General features: G+C 40.6%; 1 protein-coding gene across 1 annotated transcript in view; it reads right to left on the minus strand.

Annotated features, from left to right (window-relative positions):
• Positions 1-20,502, minus strand: part of LOC140205255 (kinesin-like protein KIF18A) — a 114,577-nt gene that overhangs the window by 40,705 nt on the left and 53,370 nt on the right. Inside the window, 3 exon segments of the mRNA XM_072272706.1 lie at positions 2,589-2,753; positions 9,574-9,736; positions 19,470-19,585. Of these exon segments, the coding sequence (XP_072128807.1) occupies positions 2,589-2,753; positions 9,574-9,736; positions 19,470-19,585 (444 nt within the window).

Genomic DNA, 20,502 nt, shown 5'->3' on the forward strand with positions numbered 1-20,502 from the left:
AACTGGTGCTGATAGATTCTACTCACTGATGCTGTAGTTTGAAAAGACCACTAAGTATATTGATGAGTCCAGTGCAACTGATGTGACTTACATGGACTTTAGTAAGGCCACTGACAAAGCCTCACATGGAATGCTGGTCCAAAAGTACTGAGCCCATACAATCCAGGCATGTTGGCAAATTGGATTTGAAACTGGTTTGGTAATAGGAGACAAAGGATGATGCCAGAGGATAGAAAGGTTAAATAATGATAGAAAATGCTAAGATACTCAATAGACTAAGCATTATTTGTGGAGCAGGAGAAAGATATCACGTGTTTATGACCTTTTGTCATAACCGGAAAAGTGAGAAAATGAGCGATTCTTATGTTACTAAGTGGAAGAAAACAATGAGAATGTTTGTGATGCAGTCAGTGGAAAACAAGATAATCCAGGTGAAGTGGATGCTGCTGGTATTGTCTAGATCAAGGGTTCCCAAACTCTTTTATGCCACGGATCCCTACCATTAACCAAGGGGTCCATGGATCCCAGGTTGGACGCTCCTGGCCTAGACAAAGGTGATGATTTTTGTTCCACATACAGGAATGTAAAGGGGAAGGGATAAACAAACCAGGAGTTATGCAATCCAGAATGTTGCTTTTGATGGAAATCTGAAAGAAAAGAGAATGTTAGAAATGCTCAGGATCATGTAACACCATGGTCCTGAAAAACGCTGTCTCATTTTTGTTGTGTACTGTACCAGCAGTTGTGGTCGAAATGACAATAAAAAGTGACTTGACTTGACTTATTTTGAAATAAGTTAACTTAAGGTTTCAGCAGATGCTGTATTGTAATCTTGCAACCACAGAACAGAAAAGTAGGTCAGGATTTCAAGATCTGACTGTCCTATATTGATTTTCTTTACGCTTGCATGTCATGTGCATAACCATTCATACTCTGTGTTGTTTATGCCATAGGGGATAGCAAACTAGCACCTGTCAAAATTTGCATATTTTGAATGATCATTTTTGTGTCATGAGCCTAACTGACATTGTTTTCTGGAAAAGCAGGAAGGTACTTTGATACATGGTGGTGAGGAAGTTAATAGAAATGTAACCTTAGGAAAGCAGGAAAGAAAAATGAAGCAACATTTTACTGGTGTACTTGAGATGTTTAGCATTACTCATCCTGCCAAAAGAATTTCTTAAAACTGCCAGCAGTATCTGCAAACTTGAAAATTGTGAGTTTAGTAGAGAAAGTATACTCCATGCATATGTAATTGATGCTTGATTTTAAGATTTTAGAAATTTGGTAAATATTTTTAATTTCTTACTGAAGTATTTATATTGCCAAATTCTCATCTATAGCTATTTTCCTTCTTCGGAAGTGGAGCATAATGAGCATTTGTTGGAACTTAGTGCTGATGATGCTAAAGTATAAATTCAAATGCAACACTGCCAGAATCATGAGTTATGACTGCGAAGGCCAACAATCCAGTGGAACATGAAAACGTAATTTCTATTTTCTGCTCATCCTAAAATCTGATATTTTCTTATTTTGACCACAAGTGGCAATGCTTTCAGCCATTATACCTGCTTTCTGGAATTCTTTGTAATTCCTCCAACCTCCCAATTTTCAAAGAACTTCTCACAGTCCTACTTATCAACCATTTCTTTGGTTCTCTAATCTGTACTCCTTCTGCTTGAGGTCTTCTTTTGTTCATCCTATTAGGCCCCAAGGATTACTGTATATGTTAATGTTAATACCTGTAATTCTTGTACTTCTTGCTAGGTCTACATCATTCTACTTAGTCACTCCACATCCAATTTCCACTAACATCCTGGCCTCCCAGTTTGACAACCTTTGCACGGTGTAATAATATGCAATCTATCTCTCTGCTGAAGCACAGCAGTATACACCTTATGACAAAACTCTTGTTCCACATAAATTAATATGTACAATGCAGCATGAAAGCCACTAGTCTTCCAAAGGATGACATCGGCACATTTCTAACCCAGGTATATTTCTCCTGTTGGCATATGAGGCAGGTATTTTAAAATAATACACACGGATCATTTTTGAACAGTTTAAATATCAATTTGCACACTTCATTATCTAGCACTAGCTATCTCCCAAGTGTGTCCTCCTTTTCCCTGATTCAACAGATCAATTCTTGCCAATGGTTTTAGAATAAGAAACTCTTTTTAGCTTTGACCATACCTTCAATTAATTGGAAATGAAGGTAGATTGAACACTATTGAGTCCAGCAATTGTTAATTGACATTGACATATAATTGGTTTGAAACATGAAGAACTACATTTGGTCTGAAAATGGCACACAAACAGATGTCAAAACTGCATAACATTTTGGATGCTAACAAACCTGTCATCTTGTTCTTAAAGATCAGCAAATCTTTAGATATAAGCAACATTACTGACAACCATGTATAAAATACATGTGATGTTTGAACTCTTAAGGTTATATCTATCTCAATAGCATAGCAGATTTTAATCAGGCTTCAATATTAGACTGGCTGTTTCCAGGTGCAATGTTGAAAAGCGTGAATATAAAGAAAATCTGATATAAATGAAATTGTACATTCCTGTTCTACCTGGGGTATTTTTCCATCCTGGCCCAATAAGCAAATTTCGTTCTCCACACGATGTAACCAGTTACTGTTTTCCTCAAGCATTTTCTCCACAGTTTTAATTTTCTGTTGAATATGGTTATATTGGGTTTTTAGTACAGCAAGCTTCTGTTCATACTTGCAGTTTGCCTAAACATTGGGCAGATCAAATCACATGTTAATCAAGTGCATATTACAAAATATTACTCTATTTTTAAAGAAGCTCTGTAATGAAATCATTTATGAATTCTGTTGCGGACTAACACACAAAAGATTCTCTAGATACTGAAAATCTTGAGCAACACAAATAAAGTGCTGGATGAACTCAGCAGGTCAGTCCTGATGAAGGGTCTTGACCCAAAACGCTGACTATTTACTTCCCCCATAGATGTTGCCTGACCTGTTCAGTTCCTTTAGCATTTTGAGTGTGTAACCAAAGGCTTTAAAACTACACAAATATCATGCAGGTGATCAACATCATGCAAATGCTGTACAGTCAGGATCATGTTCCACTATTACCATAAATAAAAGACTTGTCTCATGATATTATACCGATTGTTTACACCGACAACAGGTGTTAACACTGGAGGTTAATGTAAGATTTTTGGAACATGTTACATTCTATGTTTTCGATAAAGACAAAATTAAAACTAAAAGCTGGAAATATTAGGTGGACAGATACCATCCATTGAGAAAGAAATAGTTCAAACAGTTTTGTCAGAAAGAACAAATGCACCATTTTAAATTAAAATAGACACCAGGAAAGGTGTAGTGGGGTAAGAGAAAGGAACAAGTTTGTCTTAGGATAGAAAGCAGGGATGTACAGGTGAATAGCGTCTAGTGTAAAAAAAGATTAGCAGAGATTTTGATCGGAAATTACTGAACTAAAATATGGAAAGGAGAATCTCAATAGAATTTGACCGAGTGTAGGAGATCCAATAGAAATTCTTAAGATACAACTGCCCCTACATCTCCTCTTATGTATCAACACTGAGAGTTTCGAATACTCACAATATATCAAAACTAAACAGGAGGGTAGGTAACTTTGCCCCTTGAGTATGCCTTGCCACTTAACATGAACACGGCTAATTCAGTCTCAGTCTTAAGACTATTTTGCTGCTCTCTCTGCATACGCCTTGACTCTCCTGTAGTTAAAATGCCTATCAGTCTCTACCTTGAATATATTCAATAACTGCATTTCCTCAGTTCTCTGATGTAGAGAATTCCAAAGTTACAATCCTCAGAAATAATTACTTTGCAGATGAGAATTAAATTCTTATTTATTCTTAAACTACATCCCCAGTTCCAAATAACACCACTAGACATCCTCTCAGCAGCCACTTGCAATCCCACTAAGAATCTTATATTTTCATAAGATTTCCTTTTTGTACAGGCCTAATTTGCAAAACCTTTCCACAGTCATCAAATATTTCCTCTCGTCTGCATTGTTTCCATCATTCCTTAAACATGGAGACCACAAATGCCAAATTTGTGCCCATTCACTTAACTGATAGAGGCTCTTTGGGTCCTCCTCGCAACTTATTTTCAATCTCATCCACAAATTTGGTCCCTTCATTTAAATCATCAGTACAGATGATATACAGTTGAGGTTTCAGCACTAATGCACGTTGCACCTCATTAGACACTGATTTCCAGTCTGAGAACTACCATTTATCTTGACTGTTCTCTGCTTGTTTGTCTGTTCTTTATCCAATGACAGTATATTGTTCCAACTGTAGGCATTTTTATATAATCTTTATAGCGTTTATGCGGCACGTATCAAATATCTTCAAGAAATCCTGCATTTATGAGTTGCCCTTTATTCATCCTTTTGTTACATCTTCAAAGGCTATAGCAAATATATGAAAAAGTAATATCCCTTTGATAAAATCATGTTGGAGCAATATACACTATTTACATCATCGTTACCTCTGCATTAAAAGACCACAGATTGACAAATGGAGATGAGACCAAACCTGAAATGCCAACAATTCCTTTCATCTCACAGGCGCTATTTGATGTGCTAACTTGTTCCAGAGATTGTTTGTTGCTATAGACTAACAAATATTTTGCTCTATTTTATGAACTTTGACCTTCTAGTTTATTGTCATTTTAAATTTTCACCCTATTCCGCTTTGAGATTTCTCCGTTTGTATCCTTCAGAAGAATTACTTCACAGAAAATTTTACAAACTTTTGGATTCAAAATTTTTAGATTTCAAGTACTACTTACACATTTGCCCCAGATTATAATTCTGTTGTTTAAACTTCTCACCCCCTTTTATTTCAACTATCTTAAAATCTGTTAAGATTCTCAGTATCGTTCAATTACGATTAGATCTTTTCTATCCCCCATTCTGGCTTCCCTCTCACCCTTTCTCTTTTCCCCACTTTCCTTTGGTGCCCTTTCTCCTGCCATCTCCTATTAGATTCCTTCTTCTTCAGTCCCTCCCCTCTTCCATCTATCACTTCCCAGCTTCTTACTTCACCCCTCCCCTCTCCCTTCCTGGTTTCACCTATCACCTGACAGCTTTAATTCCTTCCCCCTCCTCCATGTTCTGACTTCTGTTCCCTCTTCTCAGTTCTGTTTACTTCTCTCCATGGATGATGCCTCACCTGCCAAGTTTCCTCCAGCATCTTGTACCTGCTGCTCAAGATTTCTAGCATCTGCAGAATCTCTTGTGTTTAAGAAGATGGTAACAATGTTTCTTTCTCCACATACTGCCTAAATTAAGTTGTTTGTTGTTGTTCATCCTTCGTAGTCGAAGATGACCATGGCTTCAAAGTCAAATGGGAGATTGGTGGCTGTGGGTCCGGAGGTGACTGATGAGGCCAATCCGGGCCCTGAAGGCTCGCCCACATGTGGGACACAAGTGGGTGGGTGCTGTCGTGGCAGTGGATGCTGCTCGGGCCTTGCGCACAGCACGCTTTCGTTGCGCCTCGATGATGCGCCTGACTTCAGCTGCACGGGCTCCTGTGGTGATCTTGCTGCGCCAAGCTGGACGGTCAAGGGCACGTGTTGATGTCGACACCCAGGCCTTTGAGGGATGCTTTCAGGCAGTCTTTGTAACGTTTCTTCTGCCCCCCGACTGAGCGCTTGCCCTGACACAATTCTCCGTACAGCAGCTGCTTAGGCAATCGGCTGTCCGGCATTCTGACCACATGTCCAGCCCACCTGGCTTGGGCTTTCAGCAGGAGGGTGTAGACGCTGCAGAGCCCAGCTCGTTCCAGGATTTCCGTGTCGGGGACTTTGTCCTGCCACCTGATGTGGAGGGGTCTGCGGAGACAGCTCAGGTGAAAATGGTTGAGCTGTTTGGCGTGTCTGCTGTAGACAGTCCAGGTCTCACTGGCGTAAAGGAGGGTGGTAAGGACCACTGCACAGTAGACCTTCAGCTTGATGGTAAGGCTGAGTCCTCTCCGCTCCCAGATGTTCTCACAGAGTCTCCCAAAGGCAATCCTGTTGTTGACCTCAGCGTCTATGTTCACTGCCCGACAGAGTATGCTGCCCAGGTAGGTGAAGTTGTCGGCTGCCTGGAGGTTCTGGCCCTTCACCGTGATGCGCGGCTCCTGGTATGGCTTCCCTGGGGCAGTCTGGTACATAACTTCAGTCTTTTTGGTGCTGATAGTGAGACTGAAGTTGTCGCAGGCTTGTGAGAAGCAGTCCATTTCACGCTGCATCTCCTGCTCTGTGCTGGCGTTGAGTGCGCAGTCATCAGCAAACAACAAGTCTCTGATGACAGTCTCTCGCACCTTTGTAACTGCCTGTAGGCGCCTAAGGTTGAACAACCTGCCGTCAGTCCTGTATCTGACGTGGATTCCTTCTTCGTAGTTATGGAAGGCATCATGGCAGAGAATACCATACTGAACAGAGTTGGGGCAAGAACGCAGCCTTGTTTGACGCCATTTGTCACTGGGAAGGCCTCCGACTCGTCGCCGTCATCCAGAACTTTCACCATCATACCGTCGTGGAACTGCCGGACGATTGTAATGAACTTGCTGGGGCAGCCAAACTTCTCCATGATCTTCCACAAGCCTTCTCTGCTGACAGTATCGAAAACCTTGGTTAAATCGACAAAGGTCACAAAGAGGTCGCTGTGTTGCTCCTGGCATTTTTCCTGGAGTTGGCGCGCAGCAAAAATCATGTCCGCGGTCCCACGTTCAGCACGGAAGCCGCACTGGCTTTCTGGGAGCAGACCTTGCTCAAGATGTTGGAGAAGGCGGTTGAGCAGGACGTGGGCCAGAATCTTCCCCGCGAGCTTTTGCATCATGACAGGGCCTCCTGCTTTGTATACCTCAGCAGGGATTGCATTGGGTCCTGGCGCTTTGCCACAGGAGAGTTGCTTCACTGCCTTCCTGACTTCATCTACTGTGGGGAGGGTGTCGAGGTTCTTGTTGATCTCTACCTGGGGCAGGCGGGCAATGGTCTTGTCGTTGATGTCGGCAGGGCGGTTAAGGACGTTGTTAAAGTGCTCAGCCCACCGATCCAGAATCTGCTTCTTCTCTGTCAGCAGCTGCGTCTCATCTGCGTTGAGGAGGGGTGAGGAGCCGGAGGACTGGGGTCCGTATACAGCCTTAAGTGCATCGTAGAAGCGCTTTATGCCGTGGCTGTCTGCATAGCCCTGGATTTCATCGGCCTTCTTGCTGAACCAGCTGTCCTGCATCTTGCGAAGTTTTTTCTGCACCTTTCTTCTTGCGTTGGTAAAGGCATCTTTCTTGGCTAGCGACGTGGGGTCGTTCTGATGCGCTCTGTAATGTTGATGTTTCTCCGTTAGTAGTGCCTGCATTTCTTCAGCATTCTCATCGAACCAGTCTTAGTTTCTTCGGGTTACTGGTCCGAAATGTTCGAGGGCGGTAGTGTAGACAGCGTCTCCGAAGGCCGTCCACTGTTCCTCAACGCTGGTCCCGTCTTCCTGTGGTGTGTCTGGCAGTCTGTCTTCAAGGTCATCGACGAATTCTTCTGCAACCCTGCTGCTTTTCAGCTTGGAGACATTCAACCTCTTTGCAGTCTTCTGCCCTTGGGGTCTTCTCATGGGCAGAATGCGAAGCCTGAACTTGGACACAATGAGGCGGTGGTCGGTCCAGCAGTCAGCACCACACGTGGCTCTCGTCACTCTGACATCCATCCTGTCCCTCTTCCTGGTGATGATGTAGTCAATCAGATGCCAGTGCTTCGAGCGTGGGTGCATCCATGACGTCTTCTTACGGGTGGGTAAGCGGAACAGGGTGTTGGTGATGACAAGGTCATGTGTGGCACACGTCTTGAGGAGCAAAAGGCCATTGCTGTTACTCTTGCCAGTGCCGTGTCTTCCAATGATCCCTTCCCAGGTTTGGAAGTCTGTCCCTACTCTGGCATTGAAGTCCCCGAGGACGATGACTTTCTCTGACTGTGGGATTGCTGAGATGAGGGCGTCGAGTTCTTCATAGAACTTGTCTTTAATGTCATCTGGGTTGGTCATGGTGGGAGCGTAGGCACTAATCAGCGTAGCACTCTTCTTGTTTGCAAGTGGGAGCTGAAGTGTTATCAGGCGGTCGTTGATGCTCTCTGGGTGCTTGGTGAGTTTACGGGCGAGGTTAGAATTGATGGCAAATCCCACGCCTGTTTCTCGTCGTTCAGCGCTGCTGCGACCGCTCCAGAAGAACGTGTATCCACCACTACGTTCTGTCAGCAGGCCCTTGTCTGCTAGGCGCGTTTCGCTGAGAGCTGCTATGTCTATGTTGTAGCGAGCTAGCTCTTTTGCAACCAGTGCAGTTCTTCTCTCTGGTCTGTCTGCCTTGATGTTATCTCGCAGAGTTCTCACGTTCCATGTGCCAAGGTTGAGCACCATCACTTTCTTCCGCGTTGGGTTTGAAGTCATGACTTGCGCTTGACTTGGATTAAAGTGAGGGAGAGTTGCGCAGGTCGTCAGCCTCAGTCTCTCGTCCCGGCCTATCTGGACCCAGTGGCAAGACATAGTCGAGACGTCTCTAAATTAAGTATTTCCATGTCATATACATATATCAGAGTTACTCATCTCAAGTGTCTTGCAATCTGACTTGGGTAATGCATTTACACTGCATTTAACTCCACCAAGATTAATTTTCATTGAGATAAACTCAACCCTAAACTACTATTTCAGAAAGAATTTTTTTATTGTGTTCACTTAAGAGAGGAGTTTGCACCCTTTAAAGCACACTTTGCCTTGATGTTTATCAGGAAGGATCCAGGTTGAACTGCTTTAAATGCGAACACACTATCACTAGACACAGCCTGCTATAACCTCTTCATGTGCAGTGGCTTAATATTCTCAATTTCAGATAGGTACATATGAAAATAAGTAAAACATTTACATCTTGCATATGATGCATGCAGTGTAAAATTCAACAGGGATCATGCTGAAACACAAAGTAGCTTTTTGCAAAGCAACCTTGTCCTCAATGAATACCCTTGCTAACAGGTATGCACATACAGGATATAGCTAGATCACTACTCAAGTTTAATTTTCAACTTGTTGCATAAACTGAATTAAACGGCATTTATGTTATCCTTTGATCAGAGGCTAATTGTGTAATGGCAACATACTTAGTCAAAATTTGCCTTTGTTTCTTTTTGGAATAAAAGCTGCAAAAACACACCCAATATCATCAACTTCTGGATAGAGAATTTCTTTGGAGGAGCTATTAACATAATGATTTCCATTATATTGATAGGGAAAGAAATTTACACCTTTTTTCAATTTACTAGCATATGGTAATGTACAAATGGATCAGATTAAAGATTTATCAGTTTCGGCAGCATTTATGGAAATGATCAGTCCACATTTCAGGCTGAGAAAATTGGCCCAAAAATTTGACTGTTTGTTCATTTCCATAGATGTTGCCTGACCTACTGAGTTCCTGCAGCATTTTGTGTGTGTGTTGTGGATTCTCAGCATCTGCAGAATCTAGTATGTTCCTTTTTTATCCATGAGAAATTTACTAACAAACCACTTTACCTTCTCTGTTGCAGGCTCACAGGAAAACAATTGAACACGTTGCTGCTGCTCCTTAGAATAAAATGTCATCAGTTCCACCTCTTTCATTTTCAGTTCTAGATCTAAGCAGTTAATCCTCAGTTTCTGTCGTTTGCAGAAAATATTTTCAAGTACTCCTTTGAATCTAGACAAAAAGAGTGGAAAACAGTATAATATGCACTGACAAACACCAATGCCAAGAAACTAAATGCTTCCTAGTTATGCCCATTCAACAGTTAGAGCCAAGGCAAAAAAAAAATTGTTGTTCTTGATGGCCGACCACTGGAATTGCAGAAGGACAGTACAAGCTCCCAAGACCTAAAGGCATTTTCTTTAAAACACCCTGTTGCTGAGATGTGCAAAATCAAAATCAGTTTAGTCTGTGACCAGATACATCAAGATTAATATTTTGCCTCAGTGCTTTTTTTTCCCCCCGTGCACCTCCAATATCCTACGAATACACTAGAAGTTGCATCATAGTCAGAAAAGGAGCTTGCTTTCAGCAAAATGGAAAAGTCAGCATGAGAAGTTGGTATTAAGATCATTTAACGTCGATAAATCTATGGTGCAGGATGGTGATGATGCTGGGGAAGATTGGGGTTGTGTGTGGGTTTCTGCGGGGGGGAGGGGTTATGCATGGGTGTGTGTGTGTGTGTGTGTGTTTGTGAGTACTTGTGTGTTGAGGGGCTTGGAAATTGGAAAAGGTGGTAATCTGGAACTATGACCTCCAAATAAGCAATGATAAACACAGTGGGATAAAAAGCAATGGAGTAAACTTAACAGTAGTACATCAATAAATAAAATTCAATGAAAATTAGTAAAAAGTTAAATTTGAAGACATTTTATTTGAATTCACAAAGCATTTACAGCAACTAAAACAATATTTATATTTAAATGTCCAACTACAGAAAAATGGATTTGATCCTAACGTTATGCAGGGATGATGCTGCACAGTGATTAATGCTGGGAATTAAATGTTCCAGCGCATTTGACATTTACAAAGCAATAACTGATTATACAATGGCTATACCGAGGAATGAAAATTCAAAATTAGAAATGCTGGGATGTCTGTTGTTTGCAATATACACACACACACACATATATATAAAGAACTAAGTTGAAAATGCTGTAGGGTTGGCTAGTAAATTTACAGACAACACAGAAATTCTTGGAATTGCAAACTGTGAAGAAGGTTGTCCAAGGATATAGATCAGTTACAGGTACTTGGTGGAGAAGTGGGACCTTTACAACATTGAAATACAGAAAGACATATAAAGCACACATACACAATATTATGCCCAGTAGTGTAGTAATTTTATGTATTGCACTGTACTGCTGCAGCAAAAATAAAAACAAATTTCATCAAATATGTGAGTAATGATAAACCTGATTCTGATATTGGTCCCTATTGTAGACTGAGAGTGGGAAGGAGGCAAGGAGAAGGGAATCATGGTTGGGAAAAAGGGGAGAGGGGAGGGAGTGGGAAGCTTTTAGATAAACACAGTAATATCCAGTGGTTGGAGGGATTTGGATCATGTGCACATTGGGATGCATTTAATTTGGCATTGCTTTTCACCCAGACATCATGAGCCAAAGGCCTGTTCCTCTTCTGTACTGTCCTCTGATAACGTGCATCAGAAAAAGCTTGCTGGAGTGGTTAAATGCCTGTGAAACTGGTAATAAAGAGAGAGAATTAACAGTAATAAGAAAAGCAGGTAGCCAAGTTAATAACTGAGACACCAAGTGGATGAAGTATATTTTCATAAGGCACTGAATAAAATACCACAGAAAAAGGTAGTTACATAAAATAAGCACACAAAGAGTTGGAAGGAAAATAATATATTAAAAAAACTGAAGTTGTTAGAAATCTGAAACGAAAACAGAAATTCCTGAAAGAACTCAGTCAGGCAGCATCTATTTATGAAGAAACATAATTACCTGAAATGTATTGATTAAAAGACAGAAAATTGAAAATAGGAATAAAAAGAGATAATTTCAGGTTGGCAAATTGTTACCAGTAGGTCTCAAATAATTTATAATTTGTCAGTCACTTTGATGAAAAGACAAACTGTAATTTATTCAAGTTTGCCAAAGATACACATCCACGTGGAAAAGTGAGCTACGAGAATGATGGAAGAAGTCTGCAAAGATATATAGGCTGGTTATTGAGTAGGCAAGGTGGTAATCAAGACAAGAAATTTTGTGAATCTTACTAGTTTGGTAAAAATAAATGAAAACCACAATATCAGCACAGTGAGTGAGACACTGGTAAAATGTTGGTGTATTCTGGGGCATTTTACAGATTCATGATATTCAGAGCATAAACATGAAGGTGCTTCATACGATTCGAAAGATGAATATTTCAAGCCTCATTAAGCTTATATTTTGTGGCAGCCTCATTTGGTGTAATTGAGGGAATTTTACTTTGCACAGCTACACTGCTCTGGGAGTCATCATAGGTTCACAGATTGCTTTACGTGATAAAAGGGTTCTATTAAAAAGAGAGGTTGAGTAAAATTTGGTACAGAAAAATGAGAGACAATCACTTGAAGACAATAGAAGATCAAAAGCTTAGAGGGCAGTCTCAGGATGTTGGCCATTTCAGCTTCATATGAAGAGTATTCTGCGTACAGGCGATTTGATATCTTTGGAATTCACAATTTTGAAGAGGACAATAAATGTTGTGTTAATAATTAACAGTGAGATAAACAAATGCTTGGACATTAAAGAAATTACAGGATTTTGGGAATAAGATGCAGAATTGATTCTGAGGTGCAAAATCAGCCATAAATGGTGCACCAGACATTTGGGACCAAGTAGTTCACTCCTGCTTCTGCTTTTTATGCTCTTAAATGTGAAAAAAAATCCTAGAAGTACTATGCAAATGTTTGTTCCATGGCACTCAAGCCCATTGTATCTGTCCAGGTGTTTCTGTAATGAGGAATACCACATGCATAGTTGCCCTGAAAAGAAAACAGTGTTCTTCATATTACTCTCTATAAGCTCCATGTTTTCTTTTTGCTTTACTTTCCATTGAAATTGAATTGGAGAACTTATAAATACATGGATTATGCAATTACATTTCTAAGTACAGTCGTCCCTCGGTATCCACGTGGGATTGGTTCCAGGACCCCCCGCGGATACCAAAATCCGCGGATGCTCAAGTCCCTTGTGTAAAATGGCGTAGTATTTGCATATAACCTACGCACATCCTCCTGTATACTTTAAATCATCTCTAGATTACTTATAATACCTAATACAATGTAAATAGTTATTATATTGTATTGTTGAGGGAATAATGACAAGAAAAAAAGTCTGTACATGTTCAGTACAGACGCAACCATCATAGCTCTTCTGGGAACGCGGATGCTGCCTCGGCATCAGCCGATGCCGATTCTCTCGTGATCTTTAAGTTCTTGAGGCTGTAGCACTTTACATAGCTAGCCAGCCATCCCTTACTAGCCTCAAACTCCTTCCTCTCACTCACAACACAAGTAGCGAACGAACAAACCACGAGGCAAACAATGCTCAAACGAGTGCTGGAGAGAGACTGAGGATCTGTGAAATGGCGGGGGGCTACAGCAGGGTATGCCTGCACATCACGTCATTCGCGTGGATTCAGCGTAGTGCTTGGTGCGCGGCAAATTCAAATTTTGCTTTTTGGAACTTTCTGGAATATTTTTTCCTGAATATTTTCGATCCATGGTTGGTTGAATCCGTGGATGTGGAACCCTCGGATACGGAGGGCCGACTGTATTAATAATTTGCCCTTTAAACCCTAATTACATTTATGATCACATGCAAATACTTCATGCTATAATGTTTGAAATTATTGATATATTTTGAGGTGCCACACAATATTGGGAGCTAAATATTTTTGGCTCATTGCTAACTTATTGCACTGAATTGAATTCAGTCACTCAAGTTTACAAAGTTTGCGAAAATCTTTGAAGCATCGTGAAGTGGGTGAGATCCTGTGGTTAGCATACTGAATAAATCTTGATTGTATAGCTTATAACACAAATTCTATTGAAAGACACAAAGAATAAGGCTTAGCTATGAATATGTTTGCATTTAATCTAACCACAGAACACAGTTAAAAACTTATTTTAAATCTTACCAGAAAAACTCTTGAAACATGAATACATTTTATTTTAACTTATATCACAGTCAGCCACAGAAAATACTCTTGGCTGCTTTTTAAAAATAAGTCTTAGACATGAATATATTCCTTAATCTTACTCTGACGTACATGGTTTGTGGTTGTTGTCAGATTCTTAAAATATTGATACACAGAGATATTTACATCTCTCAGAACTACTATATGTTCTAGCCACTGATGCAAGAGGCTGCTTAGAACCCTATTAATAGTTCACGTTTTCTACTGCTATTGTCAAAGCTATGGCTTTTGTTCATAACTTTTATCTACTTATACAAAAATTTATAGTTTTCTATCTAAATATGTATATAATTTATGGTATTAAAATAATAATCTAATTGCATCTGAAAAGTGTACTTCTTTACTCTTGTTATTATATTTTGCCTTATGTTTACTGAAACTTACATAGCTAATTATATCATAGATATCATTTTCCAGTAAATTATAAAATTGTGTTATTTCCCTTCAGTATCAAACTATTGCTAATAAAAAAAATTGTTGTCCATATTATATAGTTATTGGTGAGCGGCAAGATTAGTCATGGAAGATAATTGTGCATGCCTCTATTCGTTGGATATCTCATAATGACACATCAACGAGTTGTGTGCAACACAGTGCCAAGAAACATTATAGCTATGACCTTCTCACAAAATAATCCAACCACCTTATGAACTATTCACTATTAAATATTGAACATGAATATCTTGGAATCATCACATCTTCAAACTTCAATTACAAACATGCTGCGGATACCAGAACATGTCAGAAGTTGGATATTTTGCAACATTACTCACGTCCTGACTCCACAAGGCCTCACTACTATCTATAAAATTCACTTGTTATATTTTATTGAGTTCTGGGATATGGATGTTACTGGCTAGACTGATAGCTCCAGCATGATGTATTGGTGCAACTGTAAACAACAAACAGCTAGTCATCATCCAGAGCAAACAGTCTCCTCCTTCGATTTCATCTATCTGCGTAAACTTCCAGTGCATCCTCCACTTGTACACTGTGGTATTGTAGCAACCACCCAAAACTCCTTTCGGAATAATTCCCAAACCAGCAAATTCACCACCTTGAAGGATTGACACAGCAGATGCAACAAAAATCAACACCTTTAAGTTCCACCAACTGCGCATCACTGACTTAGGATATATATCACCATTCCTTCAATACTGCTGGAAAATCCTGGGACTCACTACCCAGTTCTACCACATGGACTGGAATGGTTCCAGATGTTAGCTCGGCATTCATCTTTGCAGTATTACTAGGAAAAGGATATACATTTCAACTCTGCCAGTGTTCTTCAAATCCATTCCAACAATCAAATTTCAAACAGTACTTGCCAGGGCATTAAAATTCTAGAATTAGAAATCAAGTTAAACTCTAGTTTATACCCATAGTAGCATAGAGGTCAGTGTGATGCCATTACAGTTCAAGGCAGAGTTCAGAGTTCAATTCTGGTGACATCTGTAAGGAATCCTATCCGCTGAATGCATGGGTTTTCTCCGGGTGCTCCGATTTCCTCCCACACTCCAAATATGTACCGGTTAGTAGGTTAATAGGTCATTGTAAATGGTCCTGTGATTAGGCTAGGGTTAAATTGAGGGTTGCTGGGTGGTGCAGCTCAGAGGGCTGGAAGGATCTGTTCCGCACTGTATCTCAATAAATAAATAAGTAAATAAATAAAAATAATACCATGGAAAATATTATCTCCACTGTTTAATTTTGAACTACATTTTGTCACCGAAATAAAGCACATTTGACCAAAACAAAATATGTGGCTCATGATTGCCCTCTCTTCCATTTAAATACCAAATAAATGTGTTGAACATTACAAAGCCCAGGTTTAATCGCTGTGTGGGAATAGTTTCAGTCTCCTTACCTAAGAAAGGATAAGCTCTCTATTGAGGGAATGTCGTTAAGATTTACTGGACTAGTTCTATGGTTGGAAGTTTTGCTGCATAAAGAGTAACTGGGGTTATTCTCTGGAGTTTAGAAGAATGAACGAGCTCATCAAATTATACAAAATTCTTAAAGGCCTTGACAGATTCAATACAGGTAAGATACATTTCCTGGCAGAGGAATCTAGAAAAGTAGGGCACACAAATGATGAAGATTACAAGATATGCCTCAGGAGGCAGTGATCCTTTGGAGTTTCAAACCGGGAGGGGGAGGGGGGGCGGTTGTGGAGACTCAGTCATTGTATATAACAAAAAAACAAAAACAGAAAGCTTTATATGAAAAGAATTATGTGGTTAGTGTTGGAAAACAATTTAAGCAAAAGATTAACCTTGGTCTTTATGAAGACGGAGCAGGCTTGAAGGACCAGATGATCTATAACTTCTGCTATTTCTCATGTTCTTTTCCTGACTGTATTTCAGATCCTCATATAGATCAGGAAAAAGAGAAACCACGAAAGAGAAAAGAAAATAACAGGGGAGGCTTAAATAAGGAGAAAGAATAAAAGTTTTCAAACAAAAAGCTAACTCAATTGCACTACATTTATGATAGCCACTTTGCTGTTCTCTTGCCAGCGTCACTAAAGTTCAAATTTATTATCGAAGTATGTACTCTAAGCCATATACAACCTTGAGATCCATCTTCTTGCAGGCACCCACAAAACAAAGACACACAATAGAATCCACGGAAAACCACCTACACCGAAGACCAACAAATATCCAATATGCAAAAGAGGACAAATCGTGCAAATAGAAAAAAAGTAAACTAATAAATTAGAAAACATGAGCTGCAGAGTCATTAATACAAACAGAGAGGACAGGAAAATTTTTAATTGGGGAAGGGTAAATTATGAGGCTATAAGTCTAGAACGTGCGGGTGTGAATTGGGATGATGTTTTTGCAGGGAAATGTACTATGGACATGTGGTCGATGTTTCGGGATTCCTTGCAGGATTTAGGGATAAATTTGTCCCGATGAGGAAGATAAAGAATGGTAGGGTGAAGGAACCATGGGTGACAAGTGAGGTGGAGAATCTAGTCAGGTGGAAGAAGGCAGCATACATGAGGTTTAGGAAGCAAGGATCAGATGGGTCTATTGAGGAATATAGGGTAGCAAGAAAGGAGCTTAAGAAGGGGCTGAGAAGAGCAAGAATGGGGCATGAGATGGCCTTGGCGAATAGGGTAAAGGAAAACCCCAAGGCATTCTTCAATTATGTGAAGAACAAAAGGATGACAGAAGTGAAGGTAGGATCGATTAGAGATAAAGGTGGGAAGATGTGCCTGGAGGCTGTGGAAATGAGCGAGGCCCTCAATGAATACTTCTCTTCGGTATTCACCAATGAGAGGGAACGTGATGACGGTGAGAACAATATGAGTGAGGTTGATGTTCTGGAGCATGTTGATATTAAGGGAGAGGAGGTGTTGGGAGTTGTTAAGATACATTAGGACGGATAAGTCCCCAGGGTCTGATGGAATATTCCCCAGGCTGCTCCATGAGGCGAGGAAAGAGATTGCTGAGCCTCTGGCTAGGATCTTTATGTCCTTGTTGTCCGTGGGAATGGTACCGGAGGATTGGAGGGAGGCAAACATTGTCCCCTTGTTCAAAAAAAGTAATAGGGATAGTCCGGGTAATTATAGACCAGTAAGCCTTATGTCTGTGGTGAGAAAGCTGTTAGAAAAGATTCTCAGAGCTAGGATCTATGAGCATTTAGAGAATCATGGTCTGATCAGGGACAGTCAACATGGCTTTGTGAAGGGCAGATCGTGTCTAACAAGCCTGATAGTTTTGTTTTGTGGGTGCCTGCAAGAAGATGGATCTCAAGGTTGTATATGGCTTAGAGTACATTGAGGAGGTGACCAGGCATATAGATGAGGGTATTGCAGTGGATGTGATCAACATGGATTTTAGTAAGGCATTTGACGAGGTTCCACATGGTAAGCTTATTCAGAAAGTCAGAAGGCATGGGATCCAGGGAAGTTTGGCCAGGTGGATTCAGAATTGGCTTGCCTGCAGAGGGTCATGGTGGAGGGAGTACTTTCGGATTGGAGGGTTGTGACCAGTGGTGTCCCACGAGGATCGGTTCTGGGACCTCTACTTTTCGTGAGTTTTATTAACGACCTGGATGTGGGGGTAGAAGAGTGGGTTGGCAAGTTTGCAGACAACACAAAGGTTGGTGGTGTTGTGGATAGTGGAGAGGATTGTCAAAGATCGCAGAGAGACATTGATAGGATGCAGAAGTGGGCTGAGAAGTGGTAGATGGAGTTCAACCTGGAGAAGTGTGAGGTGGTACACTTTGGAAGGATAAAGTCCAAGGCAGAGTACAAAGTAAATGGCAGGATACTTGGAAGTGTGGAGAAGCAGAGGGATCTGGGGGCACATGTCCACAGATCCCTGAAAGTTGCCTCACAGGTAGATAGGGTAGTTAAGAAAGGTTATGGAGTGTTAGCTTTCATAAGTCAAGGGATAGAGTTTAAGAGTTGCAGGGTAATGATGCAGCTCTATAAAACTCTGGTTAGGCCACACTTGGAGTACTGTGTCCAGTTCCGGTCGCCTCACTATAGGAAGGATGTGGAAGCATTGGAAAGGATACAGAGGAGATTTACCAGGATGCTGCCTGGTATAGAGAGTATGCATTATGATCAGAGATTAAGGGAGCTAGGGCTTACTCTCTGGAGAGAAGGAGGATGAGAGGAGACATGATAGAGGTATACTAGACATTAAGAGGAATGGATAGAGTGGACAGCCAGTGCTTCTTCCCCAGTGCACCACTGCAAGAGGACATGGCTTTAAGGTAAGGGGTGGGAAGTTCAAGGGGGATATTAGAGGAAGGTTTTTACTCAGAGAGTGGTTGGTGCGTGGAATGCACTGCCTGAGTCAGTGGTGGAGGCAGATACACTAGTGAAATCTAAGAGACTGCTAGACAGGTATATGGAGGAATTTAAGGTGGGGGGGGTTATATGGGAGGCAGGGTTTAAGGGTCAGCACAACATTGTGGGCCAAAGGGCCTGTACTGTGCTGTACTGTTCTATGTTCAAGTAAGTGAGTCTACAAGCTGCATTGCCAGTTCAGCACTTAGGTAAGTAAAGGTGGTCCATGAGCCCAATGACTGCATGGCAATAACTGCTCTCGAACCTGGCAGCATGGAATCAAGACTTCTGCACCTCCTGCCCGAAGGTACCGGCAAGAAGACAGGGAATTGGGTCAAAGGCAGGCAAATGAAAAGATCAAAGAAAGTAAACAGATAAAAGAAACTAGAAAACTTTTCATGAACTCAAGACCCAAATGTTATTTCACTAACGAAGGTCTGATAAAAGGAGTTTGCCCAGAAACTGTAACTGTCTCTCTGTCACAAATGTTGTCTGACCTGCTAGGAATGTCCAACAGCACGAAGAGTGCTCTATGACACTTTGAAGTGACAACCACTAAGTTTTCATTAATACAAATAAGAAACTTCAGAAAACATATTAAATTTTTATCACAATGGCAAGATCAAGTACGTCTGTGCACCAGAGATGTCCGTTATTTTAACATTGTATTTAATGCCTAAGTAAACTCTTGAGCCAGATGATAAGGATATATCTACCAGGCAGAAATTATAAGAAAAATAAACTCAATAACTAAATTAAACTAACCATATAAACTATGTATTATCCTAACTAAGGAAACACTTTCCCTCCAAAATAACAACTGTAAAAACACATCCTTGAAAATTTTGTGCCTTTGGTTTTGAAATAAAAATTAGCTTGCAAGTTTACCTTTTTATTTCATTTTCTTTTGGATTTACACCAAGCAGAATATTTTCTCCGTGGTTGTTATGAATCACCAGTCTTTCACTCTCATAAGCTTTCAGTTTTTCTTTGAGCTCCACAATCTGTGAAATAGATAAAACACAAGAGATGGGATCAATGAAGTGGGGCAATACTTTAAAAATGCATGTCCAAACTTCTGTTGCCTTAGGTTAGTCTAGAAATTCCAGTATTCTCAATAGGATGTGTAAGATGCGGAGTGCAGCACAGCACCAATGATTGTTTTGGTTGTTTAAATTTAGGGAGGCATATGTGGAGATGAATAGTTTGATGTATGCTGTTTTTGACGAATTACTGGAGTGGAAGAGATGGAGAGGGGTTGTAGCCTTATGCTATCGATTGTCATTTTATGGGATAGGGTGTGCAGGAAAAGATGTAAAGGATGAGCATTGACATTCAGGTAAAAGAAAGGGCATGGGGATGTTGAAAAGGATGGTGGCCCTTGGGGAATGGTTATAACTTAGGGGTTGGGTTGGGTTGCAGTATAGAATGAAGTCAATAGTACAATAAAGTGAATGAGATGGGGCGGCACTGTAATGTAGCAACTTGCATAATGCTATTACAGTACCAGAACTCGGGTTCAATTCTGCCACTGTCTATTAGGAGTTTTTATGCTTTCTTCCATGATTGTTTGAGTTTCCTCCAGGTGCTTCTGTTACCTCCCATATTTCAAAGGCACATAGTTTAGGTCAATTGGTTACATTGGTACGGTTTTGTGACATGGGCTCATTGGACTGGAAGGGCTTGTTACTGTGTATCTGTAAAAATAAATTTTAAAAAACTGTTTTATAGAGGTCCCAGTTTAACATAGCAATGGCAGGACCTACTTGACCCGGGATTGACCAACAAAAGATCAATTCAGGAACAAAGTGTTTCATTGCTCCACAACAATGACAATAAAGATATTCTTCTTCTTAAGTGGAATGGCACTTCAAAAGGAACTTTGCATGGAAACTGACAATATCCTCTGTATTGACACACG

Source organism: Mobula birostris, chromosome 11 (assembly GCF_030028105.1).
Source record: "Mobula birostris isolate sMobBir1 chromosome 11, sMobBir1.hap1, whole genome shotgun sequence".
NCBI lineage: Eukaryota > Metazoa > Chordata > Chondrichthyes > Myliobatiformes > Myliobatidae > Mobula > Mobula birostris.